This window comes from Henckelia pumila, chromosome 2, assembly GCF_033568475.1.
Source record: "Henckelia pumila isolate YLH828 chromosome 2, ASM3356847v2, whole genome shotgun sequence".
Classification (NCBI taxonomy): domain Eukaryota; kingdom Viridiplantae; phylum Streptophyta; class Magnoliopsida; order Lamiales; family Gesneriaceae; genus Henckelia; species Henckelia pumila.
In genome coordinates, this window is record NC_133121.1 from 139,055,100 (window position 1) to 139,080,676 (window position 25,577).

Consider the following 25,577-nt stretch of genomic DNA (forward strand, 5'->3'; position numbering starts at 1 on the left):
GTGCCCTAAAAAACCAAGCTCTTTTTACTTTTATCTTCTTTTCAGGTTCATTTTATTGTTATTGTTTTATTGATTTGCTTTCATCCACTTGTTCTTGTTTACATACAACCGTTCTTTTCAGTTAAATGTTTTAATTTCGCATCATGACATCTTTTCATTTTCTCAACTGTTTTCATCATGAAGATTAGCAATGCTTTGGCACTCCTTGATGATCAACCACTAACTCCTCATTTTTCGTGTTCGAGCTACAAGAATATAATAAGTTCAGCCAATTATTTTATCAGTTGCCTTCCCATAATTCATACTTGTGTTCAATGATATACAAGGGGAGCTATGTTCTGGGTCACATAGGCTGTAGAGCGGGTGGCCCAATTTTTATTTTAAAATTTTCATGTATTAATTGGATTAGGTTTACTTTAGCACAGTGGACCAATGAAGAAAAAAAATATAAAAAACCCACTTTTACTGTCAACATTGGGCTAGTTGTTCTTATTTATTTGGACTTATTTCCTCCTTGTTTATGCGCCCCTCAATTAGTTGTTTTGAAAAAAAAATTTAGATATTGATATATGTTTTTTATTTAATTTCTATGTGCCAATTAATGAGATAAGGATGAAAATTTTAGAAAAAAAATAAAATCATCAAATATATCAATAGAATAATTTACAGGCAATTAATGGAGTTGGAAAATTCATGAAATTGAAGATTTGAAATGAGACGTCCCCTCGGGTGGCCCAATTTGTATTTTAAAATTTTCATATATTAGAATTGAATATGCTTATTTTAGCCAAGTGGACAATAAAGTAAAAAAATATAAAAGCCCAGATTTTATTGCCAACATTGGGCTAGTAGTTCTTACTTATTTGGGCATTTTTTCTTTGTTTATGTATCCTTATTTTTGGTGAACCAATCAGTTGTTTTGCACAAAAATTTTAGATATTGATCTGTGTTTATATTTAATGTATGCATGTCAATTAATGAGGTAAGGATGAAAATTTGTGGAAAAAATAAAATTATTAAATATATCAATATAATAATTTACAGACAAATAATGGAGCTGAAGAATTAATGGAATTTAAGATTTGAAATGAGACATCCCCCTCAAGTGGCCCAATTTATATTTTTAAATTTTCATATATTATAATTGGATTAGGTTTATTTTAGCCCATTGGACCAATGAGAAAAAAAATATATAAAGCCCAAATTTTAATGTCAACATTGGGCAAGTTGTTCTTATTTATTTGGGTTTCTTTCTTTCTTGTTTATGTGCCCTACTTTTTGGTGACTCAATTAGTTGTTTTGCACAAAAACTTTAGATATTGATATGTGTTTATATTTAATTTTTGCGTGCCAGTTAATGAGGTAAGGATGAAAATTTGAGGAAAAAAAATAAAATTATCAAATCGAATAATATAAAGACAACTCATGGAGCTGGAGAATTCATGGAATTGAAAATCTGAAATGAGACAGCCCCCTGGGTGGCCCAATTTGTACTTTTAAATTTCCATATATTAAAATTGGATTATGTTTATTTTAGTCCAGTGGACCAATAAGGAAAAAAAATATAAAAGCCAGGTTTTAGTGCCAACATTGGGCTAGTAGTTCTACGTGTCAATGTAAGGATGAAAATTTGTGAAAAAAAACAAAATCATTAAATATATCAATATAATAATTTACAGACAACTAATGGAGCTGGAGAATTCATAGAATTGAAGATTTGAAATGAGACGGCCCCCCGAGTGGCCCAATTTATATTTTAAAATTTTCATGTATTAGAATTGGATTAGCTTTATTTTAGTCCAGTGGACCAATGAGAAAAAAATATATAAATATCCCACGTTTTATTATTAACAGTGGGCTATTTGTTCTTACTTGTTTAGGCTTCTTTTTTCCTTGTTTACGTGTCTTTCTTTTTGGTGACCCAATCAGTTGTTTTGCACAAAAATATTAGGTATTGATCTGTGTTTATATCTACTTATAATAAAGCACGAATAAGTTGAAATGGGCCTGTTTCTGCCCGGTGCCAGGTGAAAAAATAAACATGCGGCTTATAATCTCTCCACTGAAACGTGTTGAAGCAAGAAGGGTGAAGGGTTCGGCTACCATCGGCTCTTTCGGGTTTCTCATTTCTCAAGCTTCCATGTATTGTATTTCTCGACCCTTTTGCTTCGTCTTTGTCATCTCAGTGGGTTTTCTTTCTTACCGTCTCGGACTCTCGGTGCCTTGGTATTTTTTTTTTTTTGCTTCAGAAAATCTTTTCTTTTTCTTTTTTTTTTGGTTGTAGTGAGACTTCTGTATTTCTTATTTTGCTTCCGAAATTCCTCATTGCTTTTTAATTTTACTGTAGTTAGATGTCCGATTCGTTACAGATGTGATTTGTTAGCTGTCGTTTTGTTTTTTTCCATTCTACGAAATTCTTCGCTTTTTTTATTGTTGTTAGTTGTCCGATTGGTTACAGATCTGGTGTTGCTTGTATTGAGTTCTTCTTTTTCTGCGTTTATAACCGTCGGCATCCTCTGCGCCGTTCTTTTTCATAGAGGTTTTACGATTTTTAAGGACAATCATTTGATGCAGCTACTTAATTGTATGTGTTTTTAAGCTTGAAGTTTAAATGTTCATCGTCATTTTGTTTCCTTAATATGTAAGGGTATCGTTTTTTCTTTAAGATTACATTACACTTAGTGATTCTATTTTAGTTTTACTGCTTAATTTTATGACAATGGAAGCTTGTGTTTTGATCAAAATAATGTCTTGAAATATATTAGTTTATGGTTTTAGTTTTGTTCTCGATTCCTGTCTACTCACTTTGCCTTTTTCTTTCTTTCTTTTTTTTTCCTTTCATGCTATACATAGATTTATTGTTTACTTTTCACATCTGCATTTTTCTTTCCCTAAGAAAGAACTGGCGCGAACAGAGAGAATGTTGCATATATATCTGTATTTTTATTTTTATATCTGTTTGTTTTTGTCTCAAAGGTAGTTACTGGACAAGACGCTCAACGTCCTCTTCTCTTCCTATATGTTTTAGTACCCCCGCCTCTGATTTGGAGGGAAACTCATACAGGTTTTTCCTCCTACCCTTTTTTGCATCTTCTTTATTTGACACTATGCAATGCATATATGTTATCAAATCCGTGTTCTGCTTATGCGTTTTATTTTGTTTACACTAAAAAACTTTGTATGTGTTTCTTCTTCTGCCTTTTCTTCCTATTCTTTGATTCAACATGTTGTGCAACGTTAACTGTGATCTGTGTTTGGTTCTCTGTAAAACGTGATTTATTTCTTCAAATTTGTGCTTTGTTATTTTTAAAACGGTTTTTTCTACTTTGCTTTTCTTCAATCTTATGTCTATGTGGTATATGTTTTTATATGTAACATATTTTAGTTCAAAGTTGAACAAAAAAATATTTTCAAATTTGTACGTATTATTGAAGTCTTGAAAGACCTAAATAAATTACACAAATCTATGACTTTTTGAACTTTTTCCCTTTGTTTTGTGCACTATGTCTGCTGCGGCACATTTTAACTATGTAATAACCAAAACGATTACAAGTGTTGAAATGTTCTCTGCTACGATGTCTTAGGGGGCAAAAATGATGCAAGTGCTATTATCTTAATTTAAGACCGGAGAAAATATTAAGTCCTTGTTGGCCAGGAAATTTTGGATTGGAAGAGAGGAGACAGTAGAAATTACTTGTTGACGAAAATTGAACATGTCACATGTGGAGCCTGTCACTCAGGCTTCCACTTGCCATGCACAATTACTTCACTTTGTCTTTTTTTGTGATAACCGCTGGGGGATAGACTCATGTATATTGTTTCTAAGAAATTTGTACAGTGCTTTGAACCCTTACTGAACTTCTACTGCATTAACAATTGAAATTGAAATTTCAAGTGAAGAAATATTATATGTTTCATGTTTTAAAAACCTTGTCTTTACAGGATACTTAATATTGTCTAACAATAGTGTTCCATCAAAGAGCACTAAAAAAATAAATTTTAGAATCGAACATTAACCTCAGTAGAAGAAAGTAATGGGTAAGAATATTGATGCGTGAATTGAATATAATCCACATCTTCAAGTGTTTAGTTAAATTGTAATGAACATCTTGACCTAATTTTTAGCAACAAAATAAGATTTAGGATACTTTAGAAATGAATTGTGGGGAGGTATAAGTATATGTAAGATATTTTAGTTTGACTTGTATATGTGCCCTTGTGCCCTTTTTTCTGGTGACACAATCAGTTGTTTTGCACAAAAAACTTTAGATATTAATATGTGTTTATATTTAATTTCTATGTGCCAATTAATGAGATAAGGATGAAAATTTGAGAGAAAAAATAAAATCATCAAATATATCAATATAATAATTTACAGACAATTAATGGAGCTGAAGAATTCATGGAATTGAAGATTTGAAATGAGACGGCCCCCTCGGGTGGCACAATTTATATTTTAAAATTTTCATATATTAGAATTGGATTAGTTTTATTTTAGCCTAGTGGATCAATAAGGAAAAAAATATATAAAAAACACACGTTTCAGTGCCAACATTGGGCTAGTTCTTACTTATTTTGGCTTCTTTTTTCCTTATTTATGTGTCTTTATTTTTTGGTGATTCAATCAGTTATTTTGCACAAAAAATTTAGATATTTATCTGTGTTTATACTTAATTTCTACGTGCCAATTAATGAGGTAAGGAGGAAAATTTGAGAAAAAAATAAAATCATCAAATATATAAATAGAATAATTTACAGACAATTAATGAAGATGGAGAATTTATGGAATTGAAGATTTGAAATGAGACGCCCCCTCCGGATGGCCCAATTTATATTTTAAAATTTTCATGTATTAGAATTGGATTAGGTTTATTTTAGCCCAGTGGAACATTGAGGAAAAAATATAAAAATTCCACGTTTTCCACGCGTACAATAAAAATATCATGAGTTCAGCCAATGATTTTCAACTGTCTTCTTGTAAGTCACCCACTTATTTCAATATTTGTGTTAAATGATAGATGCATGTGTTGATTCATTTTATTTTCATACAATTTGCATGCCTGAGGTGGTTGTTTTCATTTTTTATTTTCTTTTCCAGGCAAAGGGTAACATGTCCGAGGAATATTTAAAACTTGGTAATAATTATTCTATTCATTTGTTGTTGTATCAGCGTTGAAACTATGAAATATTGATAATACCATACATGATATATGCTATAGTCAGATCGATAGTATTTCAACCAGTGTTTTCATAATCGGACCGGTGATAGAACCAGTCTATCTAAAAAAATGATCCAACCGGTCGGACCATTTTAACCGGACGGTCAAACCGAAAAACCGTTTATATAATATAATCTAATAAATAATATATTTTGAATTTTAAAAACTCAAAAATATATATAAATAGACAAAAAATATATATATTTTTCATAATTTGAAAGCTAAATAAATATGTAAATATATTCAAAATGTCAATTATAGTTCTAAATTATTTAAATAATTAATTATTTAATTTTAAAAAATCAATAATTATTAAAATAATTTTTTAATGAAGTACAAATCCCAAATAATCATGTATATATATAAAAAAATATTAAATTTAAAGTTTTTAAAATAAAAAATTCAAATTTTCAAAAAAAAATAAAAAAATTTGAAAACCCGGTTCAACCGGTTCAACCGGTTTTCCGGTTCTTGACCGGTCCAACCGGTTCTTGACCGGTTTTGACCGGTTCTGACCGGTTGGACCGGTTTTCCCGTTCCCGGTGAAGTTCCGGACCGGACCGACGATCGGTTTTCGGTCGAACCGGCCGGTCCGGTCCGGTCCGGTTTTAATAACACTGATTTCAACATTGAGAAGTGACGATCCTCTTCCCACTGAACAAACCGTATACTGTCACAAGTGTGATATGTTGATTGGCGTGCAAATTGTTAGTATTTTGTGTTTTTAATTTAGGTGTGAAGTTTTGTTGGTTTCTATCAAGTTATAATATTTTCTATATTTTATATCTATCTTGTATCTTGAATCTTGATGCTTCAACTTATCATGTGTCAACTTATAATCAACCATACATGTGTCTGTTGAATATGTAAGAATCTTAATTTTTGCACAAGATTAATATGTATCCGTCAATTAGTTTGGCTTAAAAGGTTCGATATATTTTCTATTATTTACATGGATATGTTGACTGGCTACGTCAACAATAGCTTTTAAGGAACTTCTCGGCTGATGATGGCTTTTTCTGTATGAGTTGCCGAATTGTTGTCACCAAGGCGTCATCAATTTTGGCAACAAAAATGGTTAAATTAGTATTAATTTTTTCGAAAGCTTCTTATTGTCTTTCGTACTTACTTTTTCTCCGTGTTATTTTTTGTGTATGGCCTTTGTAGTTGCCAAAAGTATATGCAAATCATGTAGTCTTCAGTGTCATGTGAGGTTTTCATTATTATTCATTTGTTTCTTTTCAAACAAAAGGAAAAAAAATGTATGTACGTAACATATTAATTTTGTTGTTGTGCAGTGATAATTTTGATTTAGAAGAAGCGGCTGATTCCAACTCAGAGCAAAATTGTATTGTTAGTCAATCTATTTTTTTTTTAAGCAGTGTAAGGTTTTTTTGGGAAACATGGAGTAAGTGTTGAATTGAAGTGCTTTTTATTAATACATGGGAATTTGAGTCCTACCCGCGAGGACGCTTGTTTAGACTTGTAAGATTTACAAATCACCGGCTTGATGGTGCTGTGAAATTTTCTTTTTGCTAACTCCTAATAATTTTTTTTTTAATTCTGAAAGTATTTTCAGGGACAAACTATGGTTTCGATTCACAATTTGATGAGACCTGCCCGATATCTTTTTTCACCTTTTGATGAAATCACTACCATGTTCGTTTTCGGTATGCCTTGCTATTCACTTGCACGTGCTTATTTCAACATTCGTATATGGACACAAATATTATGATATATGTCATGATTTAGATATGATTGATTAATATTGTCTATTTGCATGAGATTTTTAGTTGTAATCGTGAGATGACTTGAGTGCGATCCCGGCCCGGGTTGTCCCGCCTCGACATTTCACGAGCCTTCGGTCACTTGCGTGCGTGGTCGCTCGAGTGAAGGTGCGGATCCGTGAATTAATTTTAAAAAAATTTAGAAAATTTTTTGTAGGAGTCCAGTAGGTTATATATAAAAATTAAATTAGAATTTTTAAGGGAAATAAGTGCATTTTCGTGAGTTATTTTGAAAATGGGATTCGTGGGCAAATGATGGAGGTTAATTTTTAAAGACAAACATTCCCATGAGACGGTCTCATGGGTTAATTATGTGAGACGGGTCTCCTATTTGGGTCACCCATTAAAAAGTACTACTTTTTATGCCAAAAGTATTACTTATTATTGTAAATATGGGTATGATTAACCCGTCTCACGTATGAGACTGTCTCACAGGAGTGTTACTCATTTTTTAAAATTTTGATGATGTTCATTGAAGTCTTGGTCGCAGACGTGTTTTGGGTTCAACTTTGATTGATTATCAGTTTTGGATGTTGGCCTTCGTGTTAACGTTGTTCTGTCAAACTTAAATCCATGCTATTATGTTCACCAAAGGGACTATATATGAACGACGATCGAAAAGGAGTTTGAGTCACATTCATAAAATGTAAGTTAAAGCAGTGTTTGCAATCTTTAAAAATAAGTTATTAAAAAAAATTAATAAATTTTGTAAAGAAAAAAATACATAATAACTTATTTTAGAGGTTGCAAATACTTATATTTAAATGTAGTGCTAAATTTTAGTTTTATGTTATATTTTCATGATGAAAATATTATAAATTTTAATTCAAACATTATATGTTAAAATTATATAGTTTAAAATTTTATTCATTGACAAAAAAAACTTCACGGTACTCATTGAATTCGAAAATATGATATGAATAAATTGTTAAAAATATTATTATATTAATAATAATATTTAATTTTATAAGCATTATTTAAATTAATATTGTTTCAAATTAAATAAATTTAACCCACAGTTGTGCCAAAACAAATTGAAAAAAAAAAAAAAAAGGAAACTGTGCGTTGAAACGAAAGGCCAAAACAAATTGAAAAAAGAAAAAAAATGAAAAATGAAAAGAAGGAAACGGCGCCGTTTGATGCACATCACCATGTGCTGTGTTGACCAGAGTTTGGCAAAACCCGAGACCCGACCGATTAAGAAAACATGGATCCATTACCCACCCCAACCCGTTTAAATATACTTTGGACCCGCCCCACCCCAAACCTGAAACGGGGCGGGTTGAACCCCTTAGACACACAAGACCCACGAATTTCTTATAGGTGGTGGTCGAAAGGAAAAAAGATAACTTTAGAATTGAGATTTTGAGTATTATATGCGAAATAGAACCTTAAAATACTTATCAATTAAAATTTGAATATGAAACTTGTACCATAAGTACTAGGGGTGCAAACGAACCGAATCGAGCCGAATAATGGTAAAATTTTAAGGTTCGAATTCGGCTCGATAAGAGTATATTCGAGTTCGAGCTCGATTCGAAGTTCGATAATTTCAACTATTTTGGCTCGATTTCGGCTCGAAATGAAGTTCGAGTTTGAGTTCGGTTCGAAATATTCGAACCTATTCGTGAACTATTCGGATATTATGGTTCGAAAGCTCGAAATGTATATATATTATTATATAATTATATTATATTAATTAAATATTAAGGCAACTATTCGCAAACTATCGAACAGAGTAATTTCGGCTCGAGCTCGGCTCGAAAAAAAGTTCGAACATGTTCGAATTCGGCTCGAGTTCGATAAGCTCGAATACGAATCAAATATTTATCGAGCGGACTCGTAAAGCTCACGAACACTTTCGGTTCGTTTGCACCCCTAACCATAACAATGGACATAGGTGGTGGTCATAGGTTAGGAAGTCGCCGGAGGACAGACAAACGTCGAAGGATAGTCAGACAGGCAGTGACCAACTATAGCATGTTAAAAGCATGAAGAATTTAAGAATAATTTTTTAGGAATTAGATTAAAAGATGAAAGTGGGAGAGATGATGACGGAGCTTATGAGAGTGAGTGACTAGAAAGAATATATGAAAGCCAATAAGTTTTATATGTATGTATTATATATGGGACGGGTCTTATAAGACCCATTACTCGCCTCATACCCTCTCGGATTTGAAAAAATAGACCCGAGACCCACCCCAAAACCCATTTAGCGGACCCAAAGCCTCCCCACATGGGGTGTATCTATTGTGGGTCCGGATCATTGATATCTCTAATGGTAACATGATTTATTAAAGGAATATTTGAATCCATTTTATTTATATAATTATAAAATTAGATAATCTTGTAATTATTAAATTAGATAAAATATATTGCGGTAATTTATGAAATCGGTAAGGGGTTGGATGATAATTGAAAAAGTGATCACGTAACCATAGTATATCGTCGTGTCTAATATCATGAGACAAAATTCTCAATTATACTCGTGTTTCAAACTATACTATATTTTTAAAAAAAAGGTTGACCCTGGAGAGGACCTCATCTCACATGAATCACAAGTCTATTGGCTCATGCGGAGGTTAAATCAAGGGATGTGCACGAGCGACAGAGACCTGAGTGGTGAAGCAACATGACCAACTTTCAGAGCATACTTACACAATATTTTAGCAAGAAATATGCTCCACACGAAATTATACTATACTTTGCCCAACACAAGTCTCGTTTACACAAATTATTAAATGTAAACTCATTATATATAACATGGATGAATAAATAAAAATTAATCATTAATAAAACATTTGATTAATCTATTTTAATATAAAAAATATCATTATATTGTTTTAACTTTTAATCCTTTGTCGTGATTTTGTTATACAATTTACTGTCGCTTTCTGTTTTTTTATGAATCAATTGTTTTAAAAAATATTTTTAACAAAATTGGAGGGATGATAAGATGTATATTTCGGTGCGATTATTGAACTTGAATAAATTTCCTTTCAAGGTTAAGTCAAAATACATTAATAAAAAAAAAAATGTAGACTGAGTGATCAAGATCTGGGCCTCTTACGGTTCATAAGATTCAAAAATTTGGTATCCTACAGGGAAATTTTATGGTCTCAAACGGCCCATAAAATCAAGTGGCGAAATCGTCCCAAAAAGTTGCCAAACTAATATAACAAAGAAAATTTTATTTGAATACCTAAAATATAATGTGACAAAATTTTAGTATTTAATCATTATTTCATCTATGTTTTTATTTTATGATGATAGAACCCGATTATTTGTTTACAAGTTGAAACATTATACGTGTTATAAATCAATGCTTATAAATTGAATGATATTTTTAGAAATTGAATTTTATCTAGTAAACTGTAAATCTATCCGCATTAGACATTTTAGAACAAATTATGTTTCACGTAATAAATTTATATATGTATCATGTTGATACATGCATATTTTTGTAATATATTCATGTTTATTTACTATATAAAAAATAATATTTTGATATAAAAATAATGATCCAATATCGAATTTGACTAAATCAAGTTTTTATGACTTTTTTATTGGTAGTAAATTTATAATAATAATAATAATAATAATAAGGAAAAGACAAACGAAGTGGAATATAAAATGACAAATTTGGCTGGGCATAAGCAACCTGCAAAAGAGCTGTGAAGAACAAGAGGTAATTAAATATAACTAGCAAATAAGCACACACAATATGTGTGATATAAAAGAAAGATGAATGAATATGTTTGAAATTTGGGTGAGAAATAAGGAACATGAAAATGTGGAGAAGTGGGGTGATGTTAGTTAAGATACTTTAAAAACAGACCAAGACACCAACTAGTTATTTTAGTATGCACACCTTCAATAAATAATAAAATATATAACTAGCAAATAAGCACACACAATATATGTGATATAAAAAAAGATGAATCAATGTGTTTAAGATTTGGGTGTGAATAAGGAACGTGAAAATGTGGGGAAGTAGAGTGATGAGAAGTGGGGTGATAGTAGTTTAGATATTTTAAAAACAAACAAAACGCCAATTAGTTATTCTAGTATGTCCAACTTTAGTAAATAAATAGTAAAAGAAGTAAAAGATAACTATTTTTTGTATATTTACGTGAACTTCCATATTTATTCTTATTAATTACCATTAATCCAAATTTATTCTTATTAAATACAATTAATTTTATATATCTTTACTATTTTATAATAGTTGAGGCCCTTATAGAAACTATTTTCTTTGATTTGATGTGAGGACACCAACTTTCTTTTCTATTTTATCCTCCAATTAATTTTCAACCATGTCATTCCACTATGTCACTAACTTTAAATGTCAATATCTTTCATGTTTTGAGTTTTGTTAAAATCATTTTGGAAGATTGATCAAAAATGCCCCGAAGTGTGTCAAATGTTTTGAATTTCTGACAGTGACACATCTCGGGAGAATGAGCATAACTTTTTACTGAAAACTCCAATTGAAGTGATGTTTTCGGCATTAGAACGCCAAGATCAAAAGCTACAACTTTCATGTATTTTAATTATTCACCACGACACGAATTAAGTGTTGAAAGGAACACTCTTCTAAGAGAGAAATAGATTTATTTTCTGTACGTGGTTGTGGTTTTTTTTATTCATTCCCCATCAACTTCAATTTATTTTTTTAATAAATACATTCTTAATTTTTTTCCACTTGTAAGATCATCATGTATTTATTATTATATATATATATATATATATAATTTTTTTCTTCGATATCAATCTTTTTTGTATCACACATTGCGTGTATCCAACGAGTCACTATCAATTAATTTTTTCATAACTTGGTCGATTTATTTTCTATTTTATAAAAATCAAGTTTTTTAAAATCAATTTTTTATTTAAAATACAAAAAATATATACATTCGCTAGTAAATATAATGTTCTAATATCAAAATGTGATCGAGTTTTTGTGACCTTTTATTGGTAGTAAATTTATAATAATTAATAATAATAATAATAATAATAATAATAAAGCCAAATGAGATAAAAAATAGCAAATTTGGGCTGGGCGTAAGCAACCCTGCAAAAAGCTGTGAAGAACAAGTGTGTTTATTGTTGGATCAATCGATAGAGAAAACGGAAAAATGAGCGGAGCGGGGAAGAAGGCGGTGGATGTGGCCTTTAAAGCGGGCAAGAAAATCGACTGGGAGGGGATGGCCAAGCTTATGGTGTCCGACGAAGCTCGCAAGGAGTTCGCCACCCTCCGCCGTGCGTTCGACGAGGTCAACTCCCAGCTCCAGACCAAGTTCAGCCAGGTTAATTCTTTGGTCTGTGTGAATTTGTTTTGTGTCATATGGTTTTCCTTTTGTAATGGGAGTTCTTTTGATCTGTTCATTTTAGTTGTTCTTTTGTTGGATTATGTCTGATGCAGCTATTGGTTCTGATTAGATTTTCTTTGTCTTGTCTTTGGAGATTTGGTTTCTTTACAATTGTAACACGGAGATGATCTGGGTAGGAAATTAGTGGACCTGTTGAGTGATTGTGTTTGTTTCACGGCCCTCGGAAACTTTTTTCATATCCAGAATTTAATTTTACTTCCTACCCAAGCGTTGGGGCTGGGTGATGTGGTTGAATAAGGGTTAGGTCTCGTCACTTTGGATTGCTGGCCTGGCTGCTACAACTGGCATTGAAATCCAGGAAAGTGTATAGTTGGTTGATTTAAGTCGTTTGTAATCTGGAAATTTGGCCTGTAGATCAAAGCTCATGTATGGAAAAATAGTGTTTTTACGATATGTGATTTCGGACTTTGCATCAACAATAGGTAAAAGTAGAAAAAAAAATGTGTTTCTTCATGTTAAATTTGATGTCTGGGGTCCGATCAAAAAATAAAATAAATAAATAAATAAATAAATTGATGTCTGGGGTCTACTATGTAGTGCCACATGGCATATTTTTTTTTTCTTTGTGGCTAGTTTCTAGCCCATTTTTATTGATTGCATCCACTGAAGTCACCATTGAATCGGGCGCTCTACTTAGCTGTTCAGTATGGTTTTCATGGATTGAAGGGAAGTTAAATAGTGCATGGCATTGGAAAGAGGTGTAATTGAAATCAACCTCATTACTTATCTGGAATTTCAAATTGCAATTTAGTGATGTTCTTCAAGAATAAGAAAATATGTGAGGCGCTCTATGTTACGATGTGAAATCTTGTTAACATTTTTGGCCAAGGGATCAGGTGATGCGACACATAAGCTTTATTTTCTCCTCTTTGGCTCGTTGGTATTGTTTTTCTAAATAGTTTTATGGAACGGTTGTTGCCTCAAGCCCTCAGCTATGCTGCATTGTTCTTACTTATACCTTGTTACGTTAATGTGTCATGCACATGCTGGAAAGAATTGTTTCCTTGATAAAAATTGAAATCTTTAGCTTGTTGATTTCTCTTTTCTCGTTTGAACTTTCCTCCATAATATAAATAAATAAAGTGTGACGTGCCTTTTCATTAAATATCTGGCCTTAGTTGTACATTGATCCGCACACGATTTAGTATCATCATTTTGTGTTTTTTATCCTCAAACTTTAGCACTGCTATGCTTTTCTAGATATATTGTCAAAACTATAAACATTGGTATTAAGAAGTGGCTTTTTAGTGGGTCCTACTTTTTTTTTTTTTTGAAGAATCAGTGTCTTTTCGATTGTCCTAAATATATAACCCAGTTTCTAATTTAGTGGTACATTTTCTTGATTTTTACTAATATATCCCTATTATAGAAGTTTCAGATAATGTGCAACCATTTTTTGAATAAATAAATTGTAGAAAGAATAGAAAATTTGTGTGAAAGCTGTTTTTTTCCAATGATTTTCATAATCTGGTTGTAAGAGCAAATTAGCTTTTATATATGAGACAGAGTATGTATTATCTGTTTCTGCCTTGTGATGCTTACATAGAAATTACATTTGATCTTACTTTCCATTCTCAACTTTTCAGGAACCAGAACCTATAGACTGGGAGTATTACAGGAAGGGCATTGGTCATCGGTTGGTTGATATGTACAAGCAAGCTTATGATGGTACACATAATATGTATCTTTTGGTTATCATTTCATTTACTTCCTATTTTGTGTTAATTTTTTATGGGGTATTTGATCTATAAATGGTGAAGTTGCCAATTATTTCTGCATTTGTGTATTTAAACCATTTTGTTATCTGGTGTAACATGGAGTTGCCGTCTGCATTTGTGTATTTAAACCATTTTGTTGTCTGGTATGACAAGGAGCTGCTGTTTTGCCCGTACATTGACCAATAGTTTATCTGTATTTCAAATATGTAAAAGGCTATTTTTTCCTAGACTACTATTGATTCGGTCTTTGTCGCTTTTCTTAATAGCATTGGGATCTTCAACAAATTGAATTTTATATTGATTCACCATTTAGTAATCTTGAGAGAGGCTGCTTATCAGATTATCCAGTTTTTACTTTTACAGTTTGACTTGATTAACAAAGCTGCTGATAGCTAGTAATAAAATTGGAAATTTGATAGCGTGGTTGATCGAGTATGTTTGATATTATTTTATCTAAGTGATGTTAAGAAGAATAGAATAAGACCGAATCTTGCAAGAACTTACATGCCATGTGTCTTAAAATCTGTGTAGAGCTTCAATATAGTTTTAGTAGTAAAGAAGTTTTTATCCATTCTAAGATAAGTATACTAGTTTTAGCCCCCAGTCCCAACGCCTTAAAGGAATAATAAATAGAGATTAAGATATGAAACCTAGGAAACATGATCAACGACTCAAGTCTAGTATCATATCTAAATTTCATCTTATGTCAATCTTAATGTTTGAAGAGGTTTCTCTCATTTGTTAATAATAAAGATGCAATTCCTGTTGGCTTTCATAAGTGGTGTTGAAAAGTTCCCCAGCAATGTGGAGTTTGGCTAAACTAATTTGTGTTATTACTTTCTTATTGTGCAGAAATCAAAATCCCACAGTACGTTGACAATGTCACTCCTCAATACAAGCCTAAGTTTGATGCATTGGTGAGGACCAGGAGTCGTATCTGTATTTCTGCCCCTTTTCTAGAAATTTGGAAATATCTGAACCTTTCTACTTTCCCGCGAACTGTAGAAGCTATTCAATGCATAATCCTAGTATAAATTTAAGAAATATAGTTCCACACTTCCACCTGCTTTGGAACCATCGCTCCTTGATTCTTGAATATTTTGGTTAATAGTGGTTCATTGCGTGTGTTGGTCGTTATGGCTGGAGAGGAACAGAAGAATTTTTGAAGGCAATGAAGAAGCGGTGAAAGAAATTTGGGACAAGATCAAATTGAGAGTATCCATTTGGGCTCACAAGGGTTCAAATCTTCAATCTTTGGCTATATTAGATTTGTATAGGGATTGGAAATTGGCTTTGATTTAGATTGATAGCTGCCTTTGTTTGCATTGGAAAATAGTTAGCTTTTGTGGACCACTGGTCCACTTTTTGTATTCTAAGTAATCTCATTTTATCTATAATATTATAGTTATTAAAAAAAAATATTTCAAGAAACCGCGAACTGAACAGCCCATAACGAAAATTGGAATCGCCTCATAATCCAGAGCTTTTCTTGTATTTTCCATATCATCATATTTGCAATGATCTTCAATTTGTACAGCATGTGGAAACAGTTAAATACTGATGAAAATGTAGTGTCTCAAAGGTGTTCCCTGTTATAAATTTATCTCACACTCCAGAATAAGTATCAATGTTTATGACAATTGTTTGTATCCTGAGGTAGGTCCAAATTCCAATGCAAGATGAACTTGTTTCCTAGTTTAAGTTTTGAAAGTGGAAGCCTTTTTTATATGTGAATTTTCTGGAGTTGCAGTTGGTAGAGCTGAAAGAGGCTGAGGGGAAATCATTGAAGGAGTCTGAAAGATTAGAAAAAGAAATCGAGGAAGTCCAAGAGTTAAAGGTGAGGTAGTTGTGCTTCTCGTTTTTTTGGGTGAATCCCTGTCTTTTGATGTCTTATCGTATTTGGGTAATTTGCATTCACATTCCCTACATTTTTTGTTTTTGGCATTTACATCCCTTGCATGTTATAATTTTTGCGCTTGATAAGGGAGGTTAGTGGCAAATGCATAAAGTACAGGGGAGGTGAGCGAATGTATCTATCGTATTTCTGTCTCTCCTTCACAACAAACAAGCACACACTGCCATATGTGGTTCCCTCATACCTTTTTATTGTGCAACAGAAGAAGCTTAGTACGATGACTGCAGATGAATACTTTGCAAAGCATCCTGAGCTAAAGAAGAAGTTTGATGATGAAATTCGAAATGACTATTGGGGCTACTAGTTTGACGCCATATAGGGTTTCTTGAGGCCACTTTCAGGTGAATCTTTCAAGTACAAATGCTATTTTGAAATAAAGGGCAGCCCAGATTTGTTCTCTCATTTCACTTCTCCCGAGTATTCTGAAGATTATTGACAAGAATACTGCCCTTGTTAAAACCTTGTTTCAGCTTTATCAAATGTGTTATACATGGAGAGATGGCTATCACACCGTGCACTTATAAATATGGTCATGTTCTCTGACTTTTGGCTTGTGCCTCAACTCTCAAATCATGTTGAATGTTCTGCATGTTTTTCTTTTTGCGCAATTTTGTTGTTTGAAGAATACTTGTAGCATAACAATCTCCATTGTTTTATTCCGAAAACATGTGAAAAAGGTGAACTAAGTTCGGCCTTAAGAGACGGATAATGGATATCTTGAACTTTTAAATCATACTATTTACTCTGTTCCAAATATATAAACTTAATTTTTTTCATACCAATTAAGAAAATCATTTGAAGAACAAGGTATAAGCAAATTTCTTATTTGATGTATGTTTAATTCATTAAAAAAATAGTGATACGTGTTTTAATACTTTGTTGATATGAGTACGTTAAATTAAAAAAAATGTTGCCAAATGCAAATCATATATTTGGAGGAAAAAAAAAGGAAAAAAAAAAGAAAAAAAAAAGAAGAAGAAAGAAATTTGCATACCGGGGACGGAAATGTTTCAAGTTTTCGTTATTGCTCATGCTTTTTGAAATGGTACATCGAAAGTGAAATCATATACAACCATTAATTAAATACAAAAAACTAATGTGATACTGTTTCATTGGTGAATTTTTTGAGATGGATATTATCTGTGTCACTTATAAAATGGTATTTTCTTATATGAAAAACAATATTTTTTTGTTTTAAATATGGACATGATTTACTCATTTTATTTAAATATTGATATTGATATAGATATAATTAACTCATTTTACGGATCTTTATTTGTTAGACCGTCTTAAAAAATACCATCTTATTAAATAACTACTTTTAATTAAAATGCTGGCTGAGTCACAATTTATAGCGCAAATCCCAGAATCAGTGTTATATGTCATTTGAAAGCTTCGTAAATGGAGAATTTACCATATTTGTTGGCACTCTAAACTCTAAAGTTAGTGCGGAGCTTAATAATTGAGGGCAGCTGGAAGGTTGATTTCTATATTTGACATTATAATTCACAAGTGGTGCACAATAATGTCATGTCTATTTTTTCCCATCTTTACTTCTCATTATTTTGTTTATCAACAACATTAAATTGAGTAGCCCAAAAAATTCATGACATACCCACTTTTTTTTTAAAATTAAGATTTGGCACTTGGAAAAAAATACCTTAGATAATGTTTGAGAGATCTTCTTGAAATCGCTTTTTAGTTTTTTCTTAACAAAATTTTCAAAATCTTGTTAAGAAAAAGTTGAGAAGTGTTTCTTAAAAATTCTCACAAACAAGTTTGAACCTACATAAAAAAAAAATCATCAAATGAAAAATGAGGTTCGTATCATAGAATCGGACGCATTTATTAGCAAGTTTTGTATGGAAAAAGAAGGGATGTCTTATGCATACGCACTGTACGATGAGTTGGAAGATGAGATAAGGTATGTGAATGCATACGGTCTGTGAAGTGTGTGTGTCTGCATAATATACATATATGTATGTGTGTGTATATGTATTAATGTGTGTAACGAAAAATACACATGTTTCAAGGTCGGGCATTCGGTTGGAGGGGATTTTAGCATTAGATTTGGTCCCTCGTATTTGTATCAGGTTAAATGCTAGCCCCACCACCGAATGCATTATATATACGAGTTACGAAGCACACGTGTTGCGTGTTGCGTGTTGCGTGTGAAATATAATGTATGATATTAAAATTTTGTGCTTCGAAAATGTATGTGGGTAGGCAGTTAGATTTTCAATTGAAGAAAAAATGCGAAGAAACTGCTGCAACATAAAAATTTGGCTGCAATTAAGGGGCAAAATTGGAAGAAAATTTTGTTGTACTCAAACTATACCAAAAACAGTTTTTATAAGGATATCAACTCTCAACTATTATAATATAGTATAGATAGTATAGATACAAAAAAAATAAATACAAAAAAACATTTTATGAGACGGTTTCACAAATTAATTTTATGAAACGAATCTCTTATTTGATTTGATCCATGAAAAAAAAATTAATTTTATTATAAATATGCCTTATGAGTAAGGTCCACAATCTCTGTGAGACCGTCTCATCGGAAACCAGTATGTCGTAATCATATTCTAATAGAAAATCAATCTCACAAATTGATTCGTTAGACTTTACTTGGAGTTTTATATGGTAAATGAGTTTCGTACCTTATTGTGATATTGTCTATGTTTTTCCTTTTATGATGTCCTATTTTAATTTTTCCATAGAAATGTAAAATTATATTTTTTCGTCTCGCTTATATGGGTCATTTATTTTATGGTCCCAAATATATAGGTTTACATTATATTTAGTAATATTTTTTAATAATATTTTACTAATATAACACTATTAATCGCATTTTGAATATTAAATAAATATGGATAAAAATGAGAAGTTTGTATATACTTTACTTTTTCAATGTTTTTTTCTTAAGCTATATGATAAAAAATGAGACTATATAATCGGAACGGATGGATTATTTATAGACGTGGATGCATCCATTTTTACGGTTATAAAGGAGTAAATTTTCTCTAAAAATCAATTTTTTAAAATCAATTTGATGTAAAGTTTTGATCAATTTTTTCTCTCAAAAAATTAATTTGATGTAAAGTTTTGATCTTTTTTTTTTCAAAAACAAAGTGGTGTGAACTTTTAATAAGCATCACAATTCACAACCCTTAACATTTTGTGATGGTTTTACGTTTAATTCTTGTTACGACGAGTTTGTTAAAAATGTGTTGTTTTTTGCGTCAAAATAACCATTTTTTAAAAAATTAGGTTTATGAAACAAAAAATAATCTTATATTATTGTAATAATTTTCATATCACTCAAATACATCACTCACATCAGAATACACGCATTTTCTTCACAAATAAACATGATGTATTTGATTAAATACTACAACAAAATGACATTTTCGTATTATATACCTAATATTGTAGTATTGACATACTATTGTCAAAGAAATTATTTACAATAGGTTAAAGGCTAGGTGCGCATTAAAATTTCACGGGAAATAAACGTGTATTTTCAGTATTAAAATTTTACAGAAGTGAAATATGTATTTTCAATATTTTACAGGAGTTTAGTACAATAAACTCAATAATCTTGTGTAGTGGAATCTTTATTAATTCACGAGAAAGAACTTTGTATTCTCAATATTAAAATTTCACAGAAGAGAAATGTGTATTTTCAATATTTTACAGAAGTTTAGTACAATAAACTCAATAATCTTGTGTAGGGGAATCTATACTATCTATATTGTATTATAATACATGAAACCCTTATAAAAACTGTTTTTGTATGGTGTGAGGACATCAAAATTTCTTTTCAGTTTTGCCCCTTGATTGCAACCAAATTTTCACACCACTTTCTCCCATTTTCTCTTCCATTGAAAATCTAACTGCTCACTCACATACATTTTTCGAGATCAAAATTTTAAGAGTAACACTCATGTGAGACAGTCTCATTTGTGAGACTGTCAACCCTACCCATATTTGAAATAATAAGTAGAGTAACACTGAGATGGTCTCATTCGTGAGTTGAGTCAACCCTACTTATGTTTATAATAATAAATAATACTTTTGGCATAAAATAGAATATTTTTTAATGGATAACCCATATAAGAGACCCGTCTGAAAAATGACTATTAAAATCGTCTCATAGGAGTTTTTGTCTAATAAGTAATACTTTTGACATAAAATGTTAATTTTTTTAATTGATAACTCATATAAGAGATCCATTTAAAAAAAATGACCTTTGAATATCATATATTATATATTATATAGAACGCGTGTATTCCTTAACTAGTATTTATTAATTGCTGCATTCATTGTAAAGATCAATGCGACGAAAAAACTGATGCTTGTGGTGACATAATTGTTCATCTGTGTTTTTGTTAAAAAAAAATAAATTTGTTAATCTGTTCTACGGATATCTTTCCCATTTTTAAATTTCAATTTCCATTTTTTTATACTAATATAATATCAAATTTTCACTGCAATTTCTTGGGAGGAATAGCAAGAAGTTAACGGCCGTTAGCAGCTCCCGTGCACGGCGGACCCCACCACGACGCCACCACCGCTGTCCACAGTCCCACCACCCCCACAATCGCAGAGCAACTATTGGCGATGTGGCATAATCTTGGCCCTTGATTCAGTCCCCACAGCTATGCTTTTCCCACCTACTGCCCCATTTCGGACCCCTACCTCTGTCCATTAATGGCAAACAAAAACAACTCATGCAAATATTATATTACAGACTACAAATTATATAATAATAATAATAATCAAGAAAACGGCGTTTGATTGTCGATAGCTTGGCTGTCCATTTCATACATATGTATGAATACAATGGAATAGTTGCCAGAAAATCACTCTGTTGTAATCGTATTCGAGTGTAAGGTTTCAATATAGTGTGTGAAAGCTTGATACTGACGCAGGTGTGTGATTTGTTTTCGAAACCCATTTGTGGGATTCTGTTAATGTCTGAGGTTAACGAGTCAACGGCCTGGAGATCGGATTATACGAATGTTCTTGACGAGGGTGTTGGACAAAATGGCAACAATTACACCTCATCAGGAGTGGGGGGAAGAGCTCCGGCCGCGGTTGCTGGAGATTGGAGGTTTCAGGTGGCTGAGTTCGCGAAAGGGGCGGCGGAGATGAGTGTGGAGTTCGGGAAGGGAGTGAGAGATGTATTGAAGCAGAGCTTGTTGCGGGATGATTCTTTGATAATGAGAAAGTTCAAGGGACCATGTATCAAGATTTGTAGGAAATTGAGGTTTTTGAACCAGTATCTGCCCGAGGATCGCGACCCTTTGCATGCTTGGAGCGTGATCGCTTGTGTCTGGATTCTTGCTCTAGCAGGTGATTGTTGGTAGTGTGTAATTGCTCTTGTTTTGCGGGATTCTATTGGAATACTGTTTCTTGAATTGGACTGAGATTCTTATAAAGTGAATTTACCACAAATTTGATTGTACATTTGAGTTAATGTGGCAACTAGCTTGTTTTTTAATTTCCAGGAATTGCTGGTGTGAACTCTAAACGGGCATCACTAGTTGTTTAGTTCCTGAACATGTCTAGTTTGGTTCTGAATTTGGGAAATAATGCCGGACAAATTGGGAGGAATGAGAATATCTTAATGCATTTATCGACTTGGCATTGATTCTTTTAAATTTCGGGCCTTTTGCAAATACTAACACATGGAAAGACTTGGTTTGATCATAGCAAGTGTTGTAGTTCCAAGACCCTAAATGGATGTCATATCCAGCTATGTGGAGGATCTTGAAATGATGATTCGATAACACTAAAATAGTTATGGGAAGCCTATTCAAAGTTCTCTTGAAATATGCGACTTTCTTGTTGTTTCATTATCAATCTTCTCCCGTAAATTTTTAGATTCCCATAGTTTCCCTCTGAATAGAAGGTAGGATGGGTGTGGTTGACCGGGCATTTTGACCGGTAAAAACTAAAACCAAGTTTGCAAAATTTTGTCCTAAATTAGTTGTTGAACATTGAATTTGCTATGTTATGAAATTATAGTTCTTTCGCCCGTATACTGATAGAAAGAACATGATCTGCAGCTTTAATTGTAAATACTAATCACCCTACAACTCCTTTGGTTAAACAAATGAAGATTCACCCTACTAGCGGTAGCCTCATACTGCTTCCAGATGGGAGACGCTTAGCCTATCAGGAGCAAGGCGTTCCTTCTGATCAAGCTAGATACTCAATGATTGTTCCCCATTCTTTTCTTTCATCTCGACTTGCAGGTATTTTATTTTTTATTTTTATATTAACCATATATTATTTGACTGGTAACGAGTTGGATGTAAAGTAACACATGAATGCTTAAAGTTTCACTGAATTATTTGTTCGGACTCTGCTTTTTTGAAACTAGGAATTCCTGGTATCAAGGGTTCCATACTGCGAGAGTTTGGTATTCGGCTTGTGTCCTATGATCTTCCTGGCTTTGGGGAAAGCGATCCTCATCCTGATAGGAATCTTGAGTCATCGGCTTTGGATATGTTCCACTTGTCTTATGCTGTGAATGTTACTGATAAATTTTGGGTTGTGGGGTATTCTATAGGAAGTATGCATGCCTGGGCTGCTCTTCGGTACATTCCTGATAGGATAGCAGGTTAGTTTCATGTACTAATTGATGTCTTTCTGTTATTTGAGCTGAAGAAAGTTACTACAGTAGCTTCGATTTATGGTGGAAACCAAATGAGTGACTTTGCCTTCTACAAGTCATTGTGACACATTTTGGGTTAAATTTTCAGGTGCTATAATGGTTGCTCCAATGATTAATCCATATGAACCCAGACTGACCAAGGAAGAGACCAGAAAAATCTGGGGGAAATGGACAACCAAGAAGAAAATGTTGTACCATTTAGCCCGGAAATTTCCTAGATTTCTTCCATACTTCTATCGTAGAAGTTTCCTTTCTGGAAACTATGGTCAGATGGAAAACTGGCTTTCCATCTCATTTGGGAAAAGGGTGAGTCATCTTAACTAAAAGCCATAAAACTATTGAAGATTTTTATATGTTCTTAGTTAATATGTTTGGTAAAATCTATAGGATAGAACTTTGATAGAGAGACAGATGTTTCAAGAATTCTGGCAGAGGGATGTTGAGGAATCAATTCGACAGTTAAATGTGAAACCATTTGTTGAGGAAGCAGTCTTGCAAGTTTCAAACTGGGGTTTCAGCATTGCAGACCTCACAGTACAGAACAAACACAAGAGCAAAGGGGTTCTGGTTTGGCTTAAATCACTTTACAGTTCTGCTGAAAAGAAATTTGATGGTTTTCTTGGCCCCATACACATATGGCAGGTTAGTTAACAATTTACTTGTGTTAATTACAAAACAACTGTTGGCCCACCTTCCACTATCTCGATCCTTTTCGACGAAATGATTTCAAGAAGATATCAATGGCATTTGGTTCAATGCTCAAAACTTTTGGTGGGCAAAATCCGATATATGGAAATGATTTGGTTTTGGGTGATTGTTTCTATACCCTTATAGCCTGATGCATGAGTTTGTGAAGGTGTAAATTTATTTTTGACCAATTTCTTATTGGCTTGCCCTTTTGGGGAAAAAGCAGTTTCGATGATGGGTTTCAAATGCCTAAGTAGATGGTTGTTTACTATGCTTATTCACTATTTGGAATTCCTATTGAAATAGGGAGGTGAAGATAGAGTTATCCCTCCATCAATGAGCGATTTTGTGCAACGAGTTCTACCAGACGTCATGCTTCATAAACTCCCATACGAGGGCCATTTCACATATTTCTACTTCTGTGATGAATGTCATCAACATATGTTTAGTACAGTTTTCGGGATTCCTCGAGGCCCTCTTTCGAGAAATGTGGATCAAGATCGGATCAATGACGAGGATCAAAACACAGATGGGGTTTTCAGTGATACAATAATTGACAGCGAAAATGTTTCTAGTTTAGCTTGAAAATCTTGGCGCGGGAACACACTGATTTTCTTGATTTCTACTCTGGTTTCCTTGATTGTAATTGAGGTGAGCTAACGAAAAGTATAGGATACGATACATACAGACAGGTTCTCACTTTGTGTAGTATTACATGTACTGTAAAGAATGACTAAAACAACATATTGCAAAGAAATTGAAGACCTTGTAAACTTCATTTCTTTTCTTCTCTATTATGACCTTTTGACTATACTCTTTGATTTCTTTGGTTTCGTTATGCATGATGCTTTCACTTCTCATCTTCAGCAACTTGTTAAAATGCTGGATCAAAATTTGAATTCACGCCGTACAGACCGGTAAGATCGTTGCACGGTTGACTTACTCAATTTTTTTACAAGAAAAAAAAAATTAGTGTACATTATTTCAATAATGTGTGTTTCAAATTTTCAATGATGGAAATTTGTCATATCTATACTTTTAATAAAAGCAAAGGAGTCAATAGAAATTGAATTTTGGTGAGACTTGTTTTTTTTTTTTTTTTTTATTGGAAAATTTGTAAATTTATTGATGATAATCGTCTATTATAAGATGTATCAACCAAGAAGAAAAATCTCCATTCATCCAAATAAACGGTGAGGGGGAGGAAGAAGCAAAACAAGCAATATTATGGGCTACTCTATTAGCCGATCTAGAAACATGGAAAAAATCCGAAACCACCGGTTTCTTCAATTTTCGCTTGATGTCTTTTGCGCACAATCCTTCATATCCAAGATTCTTCTGCTCAGCCATGACTGCTTGCACCGCTAAGAGAGAATCGGTTACTACATGTATATCTATGAAACTCTTCTCATAAATCAGTTTGACCCCTTCTCGAATAGCCAGCAACTCACCATGGACCACTGATAGCGGTTGATTAATTTGTTTTCCGAAAGCTAACAGCAAACGACCCTGATTATCTCTCACCACTCCACCCACGCTAAACATATTGAGATTGGTATTAAAGGATGCATCAACATTGAGCTTTAGGCAGTTAAAATCTGGCGGCTTCCACATTGTTTCCCCACTTTCCTTAACGCTCACACCAGGAATTTTACCCATCTCCCTTGCCTCCCGAAAATTGGTAAGAAAAGTTGAAGTCCAAATAATCTGCTCCACCAGAGGTTTCGATCTGTCGCCATGTAAAAACTTCTGCTTTTCTTTTCACACAGCCCATGCTAGAACCGCAAATTCCTCAAACTCTGACTTGGACAGTTGTGTTTGCATCCACAAACAAAGCTCCATGGTACTGGCCCTCTTAGCAACTTTGAATTACTTTTTTTTTTTTTTTTTTGGGTTTTACTAAATATTTTTATTTTATAATTTTATTAATTACAAAATTTATGAAACATAAAGTTAAAAAAAATCATGATTGTGTAGTCACATAACGTGTGCAATATATGAGATCTCAAAAATATATTATTATTATATGTTGTAAAAGAATGTAAAATACTTACCAAAACATCGTGCAAAGATAATTAAATTCAATATACGAAAATGATTATATGTATGATCTATTTCTATTTCTATATCTATATATGAGAAATTCTCAGATATGGTAGCATATTACAAG

At 32.6% G+C, this 25,577-nt stretch overlaps 3 protein-coding genes across 4 annotated transcripts; 2 read left to right on the forward strand and 1 right to left on the reverse strand.

Moving 5' to 3' along the window:
• Positions 1-12,052: 12,052 nt before the first annotated feature.
• On the forward strand, positions 12,053-16,575 carry LOC140882678 (ATP synthase subunit d, mitochondrial-like). 2 transcript variants are annotated; one of them, XM_073288819.1, is made up of 6 exons: positions 12,053-12,315; positions 13,986-14,067; positions 14,970-15,034; positions 15,868-15,954; positions 16,235-16,373; positions 16,503-16,575. In XM_073288819.1, the coding sequence occupies exons 1-5, from the start codon at positions 12,145-12,147 to the stop codon at positions 16,334-16,336; spliced, it is 507 nt and encodes a 168-aa protein (XP_073144920.1). In that variant the 5' UTR covers positions 12,053-12,144; the 3' UTR covers positions 16,337-16,373; positions 16,503-16,575. The 2 variants fall into 2 exon arrangements, with proteins under 2 accessions (XP_073144920.1, XP_073144918.1); XM_073288817.1 differs by having other exon boundaries at positions 16,235-16,575.
• A 4,189-nt stretch (positions 16,576-20,764) lies between these two features.
• Positions 20,765-24,185, forward strand: LOC140883698 (uncharacterized). Its single transcript, XM_073290265.1, has 6 exons — positions 20,765-21,393; positions 22,110-22,298; positions 22,427-22,666; positions 22,809-23,026; positions 23,108-23,362; positions 23,714-24,185. Exons 1-6 carry the CDS (start codon positions 21,012-21,014, stop codon positions 23,990-23,992), a joined length of 1,563 nt encoding a protein of 520 aa, XP_073146366.1. The 5' UTR covers positions 20,765-21,011; the 3' UTR covers positions 23,993-24,185.
• A 344-nt stretch (positions 24,186-24,529) lies between these two features.
• On the reverse strand, positions 24,530-25,066 carry LOC140878524 (uncharacterized). Its single transcript, XM_073282123.1, has one exon. It carries the CDS (start codon positions 25,064-25,066, stop codon positions 24,530-24,532), a length of 537 nt encoding a protein of 178 aa, XP_073138224.1.
• Between the last annotated feature and the right edge of the window lie 511 nt (positions 25,067-25,577).